The sequence below is a fragment of the Phascolarctos cinereus genome, unplaced genomic scaffold, assembly GCF_003287225.1.
Source record: "Phascolarctos cinereus isolate Bilbo 61053 unplaced genomic scaffold, phaCin_HiC Scaffold_3;HRSCAF=262, whole genome shotgun sequence".
NCBI classification, from domain to species: Eukaryota; Metazoa; Chordata; class Mammalia; order Diprotodontia; family Phascolarctidae; genus Phascolarctos; species Phascolarctos cinereus.
The window spans coordinates 161,344,349-161,357,299 of NW_027555736.1; the positions used below are offsets into that span (position 1 = coordinate 161,344,349).

The 12,951-nt window shown below is 36.9% G+C and overlaps 1 protein-coding gene across 4 annotated transcripts in view; it reads left to right on the forward strand.

Moving 5' to 3' along the window:
- The window catches only part of MYO5A (myosin VA), a 220,600-nt gene that overhangs the window by 74,542 nt on the left and 133,107 nt on the right, over nt 1–12,951 (forward strand). For all 4 annotated transcript variants that reach the window (XM_020980968.2, XM_020980986.2, XM_078151253.1 and 1 more), the window contains exon 4: nt 4,247–4,391. In XM_020980968.2, coding sequence (XP_020836627.1) covers nt 4,247–4,391 — 145 coding nt within the window. The remainder of the gene's footprint in view (nt 1–4,246; nt 4,392–12,951) is intronic.

Here is a 12,951-nt window from a genome sequence, read left to right on the forward strand (position 1 = left end):
TAAACAAATTCTAAAGCAGCAGGACCCACAAAAAGACAGAGGGAAGCAAATTTCCAGCCCAAGACAACCTGGATGGTTGATCAGAAAGGTATATTGCGCTTGGCTTGTAGAGGAGCGCAGTGTGGCGTGGGGGGCATAGGCCACAGTGAACCTGGAGTAGACCTCAGAGGACTGAATCGCAGGCAGTTGTCGTGGTTTCCAGAAATCTCAACCCATGAACGCCAAAGACAACTGAGAAGGTCAGTGGGAAAAGTCCGTTTCTGCGGTGCTGAGAGAGAAGCGAGGTCAGAGCCAGTTCCAGAGTACAGAGCGCAGGCTCCGGGGCAGTGGCTGCATCCTGTGCTTCTGGCCCACAGATTGAGGGGGAATTGGTGGCTGATCAAAGGGGGATTTCAGGGACCTCTTTGCCAGTGCTGAGGCAGGAATCTCTTGCTTTGCCGGTGCTTGGATCTGGGTCATGGTTCTGGGTGGCAGTCCTGGGGCAAGGAGGAGCGCTGGTATGGTGGACCTTGTAGTGGCTGTGGAGAGGAAACCTTCCTCACAGTTCCAGGACAGAAAGGAGTGCTTGTGGTAGACCAGAGCACAGGCCAGGAAAGGAGTAAACACCTCGCCCCTTATCATTCCACCTTGCAAGAATTGAAAATTTACAGGTCCCTACAAGTATCTCTGAAAACAGCTGTATAAACCCCTGAAGCTTGGGACAGTACATTCTCCACATTAGAAGCAGACCCTTACCTTAACAAAGAGTTTAAAACTCAAGTAATTGGCCAGGATCATGAGCAAGCAGTGCAAAAAGAGTCAGACTATATTATCTTACTTTGGTGACAAAGAAGATCAAAAATATACAACCAGAAGAAGACAACAAAGTCAAAGCTCCCACATCCAAAGCCTCCAAGAAAAATATGAATCAGTCCCAGGCCTTGGAAGAGCTCAAAAGGGATTTTGAGAAGTAAGTAAGAGAAGTAGAGGAAAAACTGAGAAGAGAAATGAGAGTGATGCAAGAAAATCATGAAAAACAAGTCAACAGCCTGCTAAAGGAGACCCAAAAAATACTGAAGAAAATAACACCTTAAAAAATAGCCTAACCAAATGGAAAAGAGGAAGCCAATGAAGAGAATGCCTAAAAAAAAATTGGCCAAATGGAAAGGAAGTCCAAAGATTACTGAAGAAAATACTTCCTTAAAAATTAGAATAGAGCAATTAGAAGCTAGTGACTTTATGAGAAATCAAGGTACTGTAAAACAAATCCAAAAGAATGAAAAATTAGAAAACAATGTGAAATATCTCATTGGAAAAACAACTGACCTGGAAAATAGATCCAGGAGAGAGAATTTAAAAATTATTGGACTATCTGAAAGCCATGATCAAAAAAAGAGCCTAGACATCATCTTTCAAGAAATTATCAAGGAAAACTGCCCTGATATTTAGAACCGGAGGGCCAAATAGAAATTGAAAGAATCCACCGATCTCTTCCTGAAAGAGATCCCCAAAAGAAAACCCCTAGGAATATTGTAGCCAAATTCCAGAGTTCCCAGGTCAAGGAGAAAATATTATAAGCTGCCAGAAAGAAACAATTCAAGTACTGTGGAAACACAATCAGGATAACACAAGATTTAGCAGCTTCTACATTAAAGGACTGCAGGGCATGGAATATAATATTCCAGAGGGCAAAGGAGATAGGATTACAACCAAGAATCACCTACCCAGCAAAACTGAGTATAATCCTTCAGGGGAAAAGATGGTCATTCAGTGAAATAGAGGAATTTCAAGCATTCTTGATGAAAAGACCAGAGCTGAATAGAAAATTTGACTTTCAAATACAGGACTCAAGTGGAACATGAAGAGGTAAACGGGAAAGAAAAGTCATAAGAGACTTATTAAGGTTCAACTGTTTACATTCCTGCATGGAAAGATGATATTTATAACTCATGAGAGTTATTTGTCATTATTATGGTAGTTGGAGGGGAAAAATTATATGTATGTAGATAGATAGATAGATAGAGGGCACAGGGTGAGTTGAAGATTAAGGGGTCATATCTGGAGAATAAAATTAAGGGGTGAGAAAGGAGTATACTAGGAGAAGAAGAAAGGGAGAGGTAGAATGGGGTAAATTATCTCACAAAAAAACAGAAAAGAAAAGGCTCTTACAGTGGAGGGGAAATGGGGGAAGGTGAGAGGGAATGAGTAATTCTTATTCTCATAGGATTTGGCTTAAGGAGGGAATAACATACACATTCAGTTGGGTATGGAAATCTGTCTTATCCTACAGGAAAATAGGGGGGAAAGGGGACAAGAGAGCAGGGGGATGATAGAGAGGAGGGCAGATTGGGAAAGGGGGTAATCAGAAGCAAATACTTCTGAGGAGGGACAGGGTCAAAAGAAAGAATAGAATAAATGGGGGGGCAGGATAGGATTAAGGCAAATAGAGTTAGTTTTTCACAACATGTCTATTATGGAAGTGTTTTGCATAACTGCACATGTATAACTTATATTGAGTTGCTTGCCTCTTCAGTGAGGGTGGGTGGAGAGGAGGAAGTAAGAAAATTTGGAACCCAAATTTTAAAAAATACATGTTTAAAAAAAATGTTTTCACCTGCAACTGGGAAATAAGAAATATGGGAAATGGGGTACAGAAGTCTATCCTGCCCTACAGGAAATAGAAGGGGAAGGGGATAAGAGAAAGGGGGAGAGATAGAAGAGAGGGCAGACTAGGGGAAGGGGTATTCAGAATTCATGCCACCTTGGGGTGGGGGGAGGGGTGAGATGGGGTGAAAATTTGAAACTCAAAATCTTGTGGAAGTAAATGTTGAAAACTAAAAATAAATGAATTTATATTTTAAAAAAAGAGCATTCTCAATTGAGTCAGATGTCATATTGCACTTCCATTCAACAGCCAATGAGTAGGAAATGAAAAGGAGAATTAATTAATAGTTGGAATAATCCAGAGCTGAGGTTCGGAAAAAGGTGGATGGTATTAGTGAAGAGGACAAAGGATTCAAGAGTAGAGGATGATGTAGAATTGAATTGGCTGACTAAAGGATTGGGAAAGAAAGAAAGTGAAGTTAGAGCAAGGTTTATGGTCTGAGAAGGTATTAGAAACTGACTGGAAGGCTCAGAGCTAAGAATAGATTTAACAAGAGTGAGACATAAAGAGAAGTGAATGATAGGAGTTTGTGATCTAGCCATTTCAGAGTTTTTCTTCAGGGAAGTAGAATACTTGGAGGAATGATGAGGTTCAGATTGTGGCCATCCTTATGTATGGCTGAGTTATGTATGGCTGAAGTGGAGTGAAGGAATAGGTCATGGCATTTAAGGAAATTGAGGAATTGAGAAATTAAGGAATTTGAGAGAGCATCAATATAGCTGCTGAAGTGCTCTAATATCAAGGCAGAATTTGGGGAATAAAGGAAGACAGTAAACCATGTACTGAACTTCTTGAGCAAGGAGGAGTAGACCTGGGAGTTATCATGATCTAGATTGGGTGGAAAATTTTAATTGATTAAACTTCAAAGGAGGAAAGGTTGCTGAGTGGTGATGGTAAAGGAGAATTTGAAAGGCAGTACAGAGCAAGGAGTATTTACATGAATATAGAGTTTTGTTATAAACTGTATGATTTAAGGAGTCATTCAGGAGTCAAAAAGTCCCCAAATACTGGGCTTTCTCTAGAGTTCCTTCTTTCTCTTTTTAGGTTTTAAATGTTTATTTTCCATCTCTTTCCAAGTTATTTTTATGACTCAGTTTTTCTATCTATTGCTCTATTTCTGCATTTAATTTTCTCATTTTGTTTCTGTGACCATGAATTTGTCAGGATATGTTTGATCCTTGTAGGGAGTGCAGTAAGCTAGGAAAGGCATGAAACAGACCCATTTATAAATGGCAGAAATGTGGATTGCTTCAGACCATTTAGTAATAAGGCTAGCTGTCAGGGCAGAAGACCTAGTTTTGTACTTGGCCTTTTAGTTTTTAAGACCAGTAATGGTTGAATTTAAAATAAGACTTGGATTATTTATGATTCTCACTATATTTCTCAGTTGCATGACTGATCATATTTAAAAAATTACATTCAGCCTTGGAAGGCTCATTCAGATACTTTTTGCTGCAAAGCATCATGAGATTAAATTGTAATCTTTGTACAAATAGTACAGATCAGGAAGGAATCAATGTTACTGTTGAATTTTCTTCTACCAGCCTTCCTCAGTATTCTACCAGTGTTATCCTGTGCTATATGCTTTATTTTCTTTTGCAGGTATTGTTTTAGTAGCTATAAATCCTTATGAACAGCTGCCTATCTATGGCGAAGATATCATTAATGCGTATAGTGGCCAGAACATGGGAGATATGGATCCTCACATCTTTGCTGTGGCAGAAGAGGCTTATAAGCAGATGGCCAGGTGAGGGAAAGATGAATTTGTCCTTGTTTCATTTATTGTAATAATTTCCTCATTCTCAGAAGGCAATGCAGTGTAAAGGAAAGATCACCAGACCGGGAGTCAGAAGATCTAGGGAGGTGTTTGAAAATGTCTGTACTTAATCAGAGAGTTTTAAGTTAAGAAAGTACTTCAGAGGTTGCTGAGCCCAAACCCCTCATTTAACAAATGAAGAATTGAGGTTTGAAAAAATGAAGGGACTTTCCTCATATGCAAAATGAGGGAAGTAGTCTAAGTGAACCCTGACATTCCATTTAGCTCTAATATTCTCTGGTTAGGTCAGACATTTTCAAATTATCTCCTAGATTTTTAAAAAATCTTGATGCTTCGGTTCAGGGGATAGAAACCACAACATGTCACTCAGTCTATACTGTGTATGAGTTTTAACCCAAGAATTAGTACCTAGTTGCTAGAATATATGAACAGTGGCCATGTTATCATAGATCTGTAAAAGCACTAAGCCCTGAATGGAATTTTCACATTCAAAAAATATTTCTTTATCAAGTGACTATTATATGTCAGACACTAGACCTTGGATACTAGAGATAAAAAGACAAATCCAAAATCAATTCTTAGCCATTTTTAAGTAGCTTCTATTTTTCATGTTTATATATGCTTTAATAAACATTTATTCCTCAATATCAACTCTCTGTGTCTACCTTGGATTGTCCTAAAACCCCTCTGGTACACTTTGAATTGGAAGTCCATTGGTAGAGCAAATCTTAAGGATTGAGTTAGTCTTTTTAGCTATGAAAGAAATTACTTCATTATCTAAAAGTTTAGAGATTGTCTTTTAATATATCTGTGCCAAATGAGCACCTGAATGAATGAAAAAAGTGTTTATTAAATTCCAACTATGTGATAGGTACCAGGATGGAATCAACCATATAAACTGAGTACATACGAGGTCACAGGCCAGGTACTGGATGAAGAGGTATAAAGCTATACACAAGTACAAATTTTAGTAATGATACTGTGCTTCTTTTAGCTATCAATGCATAAGCCCATAATATCTTTTAAAAAAGATTAAACAGAGGTATTTATAAAAATTGTGGGGAAATAAAAAGGGTGGGGTGGAGAGAAAACTATTTGTGAGACCAGATTATGCTCTTAAAAAAGGGATATAATAATGAATGATCAAAAAAAGAACAGAGTAGTATAGTGGTAGACTGACAAGTTTGGACTCAGGAAGTCCTACCTTCAAATTCTGCCTCTGACACATATCTACAATAGGACCATGGGCAAATTATTTCCATTTCTCAGTGCCTCAGCAAACTCTGTAAGACTACAAGTTACGAATGAGTGGCTGATTTGCATTGATGGGGGGGGGGGAGTTTCCACACCATGATTTCCCTGAACCAAAGAAATCATAAATTCAGATCATCTCCCACTTCTTCCTCCAAGAATGATCAATTTATGCATGTGCAACTCTGTTCTACAGCCCACAAGTCCAAGCCTGCAAGTGGGTTAGAGAATTTCCATCCATTTATAGAGGTTTTTTGGTTCTTCAAGCCAAGGTAGCAAGTACCTTGCACACCAAGGAGGCAGAAGAGTACTGGTTTATTAGAGCATTGTAGTTTGCAAAGAGGAATTTGGAGCAATTGACTCCTCCAAAAAAGAGTTTTGAAAAATGTTTACTTGAAGGCTTCTTTGAATATGTAGGTGTTTTAAGTTGGAGTTTTATCCTTAGCGTCATTATTACTGGTGGTCTATTGATATCATATTTCTCAATTTTCTTTGCTTTTACCCTTAGATGTTTATTTTTGGTTTTACATTCAGTAACTTATTTTATACAGCACCTCTGAGACTCCATCTTAGCCTTATGTATTGTATATTTCCTTCATTTTTTCAATTTGTTTTTAAAAACAGGCTTCTTTTGTTTTTCAGTCAGTTATTTCTTGTAGAAACCCCTGCCTATAACATAGGCAGAAATTTAAAAAATTCATGCATGCTTAGTTAAGCTTAGAACATCCAGATGATGTTGGTAGGTCATTACTTACATATTTTTCTCTTTTTTTCTGTTTATAAATGTTCTTTCTTTTTAAAAATTTAAAAAATTCATTTTGAACTTGAATACAAGAAGACAAAAAAGGATAACATTTCTATATAACAGCACAACGTAAAAAAAGGATTCAATATAAAACCATGAGTTTCCATTTCATACTGTTGAATTTTTTAAAAAAACTATGTATTAAATACTACATATAATTTTCAAAGCTACTTTGCTTTTCTGTGCTTCCTTCTAAGTTTTCTTTTATTCTCTGCTGTGCACTTTTAATTTTTTTTCCTCCCTCCTTCCCCACCCTGCCTTAGAGAAGGCTACCATTAGATATGTGTGTGTGTGTGTGTGTGTGTGTGTGTACATACATGCGTATGTAAAAAGATGCTATACATACTTCTATTTGTCAGTTCTTTCTCTGGAGGTGGATAGCATATTCCTTCATAGGTCCTTTGTAGTTGATTTGAGTATTTATAATACTCAAAACGAGTTGATTGTTCCAAGTTGTTCTTAGAACAATATCATGTTTACTGTGTACAACATTCTCATTTCTGCTCTTCATGATTTCATGCAAGTCCTTCCATACTTTTAAAATCAAGTAGCTCATCATTTCTTATAGCAGAGTAATATTTCATCACGGTCACATACCACTTATATTCGGATAAATTTGACAAAGTTCTTTATACATTTGAGAGATAAGACCTTTATCTGAGAAATTGTCTATAAAATTTTTCTCCCAATTTTCTGTTTTCTTCCTAATCTTGACTACTTTTGTACAAAATCTTTTTAATTCAATGTAATCAAAATCATCCATTTGACATATTTAAGATATGGTACTGCTAAACCTACTTCCTTTACATTTTTTATTGCATATTTTTCTTGCTCGGTGTTAAGGTAACATACTTTTCTGATATAAGTAAAATTATCTTTCGTTATTCACAGTTAGGGACTGTTTGAAAGTTCCTGCTACTACAGAATTAGGTTCAGGGAAGACTCAGCTTCATATCTTGCAGTAAGGATGATACCAATGATTTCTATAGGTAGATATAAGCCCAGTGGTTGTAGCAGTCAAGGTAATTGTAAGAGAGTGTGTGTTTTAATGGGAAAAGCCCTAGATTAGTAGTCTAGGCCTCTCTCTCTACTGCTGATAGCTGTGTGCCCTTGAACAGTGTACTTATCTTAATCAGTTTTCCTTATTACCTTCTTGTGCAGGTATAGTGCATTATAACTCTAAATGTGAGTATGTAACTCATATTTCAAAAGCATTTTAAAGTTTCCAGAGAGTTTTCTTTACATCAACTTGGCAAAGTAATGTAACTACAATTATTCTTATTTAATAAGAGAGGAAACTAAGTCTCAGAGAAGTTCATTTGCTTGTCCCTAGATACAAAGAAAGTGTCAGAACCAGGACTCAAATTCAGATCTTCTAACTACTACTACTATTACTAATTATAGTATTGATAGCTATTATTTATATAGCACCTTAAGCAAATCTGCATACATTTAGATATGCATTTGAATGATGTATGTGTGGAATGGCTGTTTAACTTGAATAAATACCCCATGTTCTGATCTCTTGTAACTGTAACTTGCAGATTGGCAGAAGATTGATACTAGTTTTTGGAATATATGTGTTTCCTTACTAGATCATGGAAACAAGTGAATGAGCATTTTCTAATCTAGTAAGAGATGGGGCAGTCTAGTGAGAAAAGCCCTGGGGACAACTAGGTAGTGCAGTGGATAGAGAACCAGCCCTGGAGTCAGGAGGACCTGAATTCAAATCTGGCCTTAGACACTTACACTTACTAGCTGTGTGACCCTGGGCAAGTCACTTAACCCTGACTGCCTCACCAAAAAGCAAAGGAAAAAAAAAGCCCCGGAGTAGGTGGCTAGTCCCAGATCTGCTACTGAAGAGCTCTTCAACTTAACCTCTTTGTCACAATTTTTTCATTTGTGAAACAGGATAAAGACAACTGTCTTCCCTACCTCACAAGACTGTTGTGAGGATCAAATGAGATTATAGAAATGAGAGCATATTGAAAAGCGTGAAGTGGCGTGTAGTGTTATTGTTGAATCTCCTTCCTAATTGTTTTTGTTCCATTGTTGTTTTTCATTTAACTTAATTGCTATTGACTTTTATTTATTTATGGGACTGGTTTGTAGAGATGTGCCATATTTTGTTTTGTTATATAGTTCCTCTGTATGTTCTCATATACTTATACTTGGTTGTTTGTGTTAATGCTGTTAATTACACATTGTAACCCTTTGTGGTTTTTATCCTGTGTGATTAAAAAAAAAATCCATTGCCATTTTTATACAAGTAGGCACTTAATTATAAATACAAGATAACAGTGAGAATGTGTTTGTCACTAGAAACTATGTGGCATATGCCAAATCTTCAGACTCTGAAAAGGTTCATTGGAAATTAGTATTCAAATTCAGATGTTGATCTTTCAGCTATGTAGTGAGTTTTCCTTTGCTTAACTCAGTGACCTAATCTTTAATCTCTAGAGAATTTTTGTTTCCATTTACTGACTATTCTTTATGGCTCTCTAGAGCACCATCTGTCACAATTTATAGCCTGTACCAACTGTGATATTTTCTCTTTATATTGTATATTTATTTGTCCTCCACAAAAAGACCACCCAACAAATGTGGTATATATGATTTTTGTCTAGTGTAATTTTGAGGGTTCATTTTGTTTTCTGGACTTGATTGAGCATTTTAGCCAACCTAACTGCAGGGAAAGCCTAAGTCCCTCCAACAGGAGGGGAGAATGAGGTTGAGAACAACAAAACTCATCCCCAAAAAGCACCCAATATTAATGCAGTACCACTGGAAGTTGTCATCACTCAGTCACAGTTTTCGAAGAAGGGCACACCAAAATCAAATTTCCTCAACACTACAAGAAACTTATTTGAATCAAAATTATTGTATATTAAGATCATAGACATATAACCTACTAAAACATTGAGATGTATAAGCAAGGCGCACTCTTTAGATGCTCTTCAATAGTGACATTTCTCTACATTTAACATAGTGATGATCTTCTGTATGTTGCCTAGGTTCAACTTTCCAGCACATTAATTCTGGCTTGGAAGATAATAAAAATAAATAATAATAACACTTAACAATTTGCACTTATTATGGACCAGGCAGTGTGCTAAGAATGTTACAATTATTATCTCCTTTGGTCTTCACAGCAAACCTGGGAGTTAGGTGGTAGTGTTATACCCATTTTACAGATGAAGAAACTGAGACAAGCAGGTTAAGTGACTTAACCCAGAGTCACGCAGCTAGTTAAGTGTTTGAGGCTGAATTTGAACTCGGGTGCTTCTGACTCCAGACCCAGTGCTGTCTCTAGTGTGCCACCTAGCTGCCTATTAGTTAACTTTTGCCAAACCAGGTACTGATGGAAAGATGCTAATTAACTAGAAAGTGTTTGAGTACAGAACAGTGTATTAAGTATGCAAAAGGTAGAAAACATAGTCCCCACCCTTTAGGAATCTTCTAGTACTAATCAAACGAGTATAATCATCCAAAGAGAATAAATAATGGACACAGTGTCTGGCACATAGGCACTTCTATGAATGTTGGGTAATAACATGACTTTTGAAGACATATTTGTATGTTGCTTTAATGAAAATTTCATCCTTCAAGAAGTAGAAGGGGAAATACTATTCTGTACCTGATTCTCACCAGGAAGGAGAATTGATTGCTAAGGTAGAAATGACAGGAATCTTGGAGACAAGTCATTACTTCATTAGCATGTTCAAAAGAGAAAATGAAAACTGGCTGTGGTCTAAATTATACAGATATGACATGGCAGACTTTTTAGGTAATTCCACTAGATTTTAGGATATCAGATTTTAAAATGCCCCCCAAAATTATAGAGAGATCCAGTGATATGATATTTTGCAGGGAGAAAGGCCCAAGAGGGATGGTAAATACTTTAGAATGAAATTCTGAAGACTTGAGCAGAACTGATTCCAGTGAGAAGGAAGAAAGGGGCCTGCCTAAAGAGTCCAATATAGATGCACAGGGAACTCATTGATAAATGCAGATTTTTGTATAATAGTTGGAAACCAGGGCAAGTAACTGAGGATAAATACAGAAGAGAAGTACAATCCTCTCAGAATTGTCAGGAGCATTGAAACCCTGATGTTGGCAATGCATGCTAATGATGACCAAAAGTGTGTTTTTAGTTAAATAAATGGACAGCATGAGAAGGATTCAAAAAGGGGGTTAAAAGCCCTGCTCAGGGTATATAGAATGATGAAATGGCTGGTGGTGAGAAGGCTGTACTTCTCAACTCTTATTTCACTAATATTTCCTCTTCCAAGAAGAATAAACTTTGGGCAGAGAAGGTTTGAACAGAAATGATTAGCAAGGAGCGGAAAGACAAGATAGGGGAGAATTTAGGCACCATCTACCTATTCTTAAAAAGTTCGAGTGACCTGACAAAATTATCCTAGGAGTGAACTGACATATGTGATCATTGTATCAGAATTGATGACTATAAGTATACATTTATGTATACATGTGTATATAAAGACATATACACAGATGTATATGTAGACATTTACTTATGTGTGTATATATCACATATTATATGTGAATATGATCCACAGTTTCTTCCTTGAGCATCAATTCCATTTACTTCAACATGTCTTAAAGTGGATTTATTATCTTTTTTAACCCAAACCCTCCCTTTTATAAACTTCCCCTATTTCTGTTGAAGAAATTCAACAGAATTCTTACTTCTTAACTTACTTCTTACTTCATCACTCTTCTAGTATCCTTGGTTTTTAACCATGATATTATTTTAGCCTTCTTATTCTCCTTTACCCCATATATCCAGTAAGGTACCAAATCCTGAAGTGCCTTCCTAATTGGTCTTTTTAATTCAAATTTCTTCCCACTCCACTACATCCTGTACATTGCTGCCAAAGTAGTTTTACTTCTGCACACAGATCTGACTTTGCAACTTCCCTGCTAAACCAACTTCAGTGGTTGTCAGTTGTCTTTAGGACAAAATAGATAAACTTCTCTGCTTGGCTTTTAAAGCCCTCCACAGTGTGATCCTAGCCTATCTCCCTAGACTCATCGTACAGTACTCCCTGCTCCTATATTCTGTGATCCAACCAAACTGACCTTCTTTTGGTTCTTCACATGACTGTCTTATCTCTTCTCTCTGTGCCTTTGCACTGGCTGTGTTACATGCCTGGAATGCACTCCTTCCTTATCTCTACCTCATAGAATCCCTTCTTTTAGGACGAAGTGTAAATGCCTTCTGCTGAATAAAGCCTTTCTTAATACCACCTAACTACTAGTGCTCTCCTTCCCGAATTACTTTGTATTTATTTCTAATTCTCTTTGTTATTTATTCTTTATTTACTCATATATGTACTTGTCTCCATCTGTAGAATGTAAGCTCAAGAGTAAAAATCATTTCATTCTTTGTTCTTTTATCCTCAGAGTCTAGCACAGCACCTGGCACATAGTATGGACTTAATACACACTGATATTTATAAAGCTCTAATAGTGCCACGCACATAGTAGGTGCTTAATAAATGCTTATTTTTGTCCCATCCCCAAATTTGAGGTGTGTGTCATTTATGTCTTCTTGTGAAAGGAAAGAGTGTAGAACTTGGAGTCACAGCCCTTGAGTTTATATCTGCTGTTTAATACCTTTATGATCATGGGCAAGTGTCTTAACCTCTCTTGGCCTCAGTATCCTTATCTGTAAAATGCGGGAATTGGATTAGACCCCTACTTCTAAGGTACCTACTAGCTCCAAATATATGCTACAGTGAGGTAGCTTTACTTATGTTGCAGAGAGTGCCACCAAGGAGAGATCCTTGAAACATTCCATTTGAGACCTTTCAAGGTGACACTGAACCATTATTAACTACTATTTCAGTCTGGTCATTCAACCAGTTCAGAATCTGCCTAACCCTACCATCATCTAACATAAGGACAGCCTGAAAGACTTTTTCAAATATTTTCCTGATCTCTCAGTATATTCTGTCTATAGTACTCTGCTGACCTTCCCAGGCTAGTTTTCCTTCCTAAAAAGGAAATGAGGTTAGTGTGATATGACCAGCACTTAAAAATTTCTTTTTCTTATATTTTTTATTGACCTTTTTATACATCACCAAAATTTCTTCCGTTATTCCTCCCCTTTTGCCAGAGAGCCATCCCATGGAACAATATTTTTAAGGGAAAAAAAGCCAAATCAATTGAAAAAGTCTGAAAACTTATGCAGTATGTCATACCCATGGACTCCCCACCTCTGCAAAGGAGTGGGGTAGATGTGTCTTCTCATATCTCTTCTTTGAGGCTGTGCTTATTCTTTGGAATTTTGCAACATTCACTTTTGTTTGTTTTGTGGTTGTTCTTTCCATTTATATTGTTGTAGGCATTATCTATGTTATTTTCTTGGCTCTGTATTAGATTGTGTATATTTTTCCATGTTTTGCTGTACTCATCATATTTGGCATGTCTTACAGCATAGTAATTTTT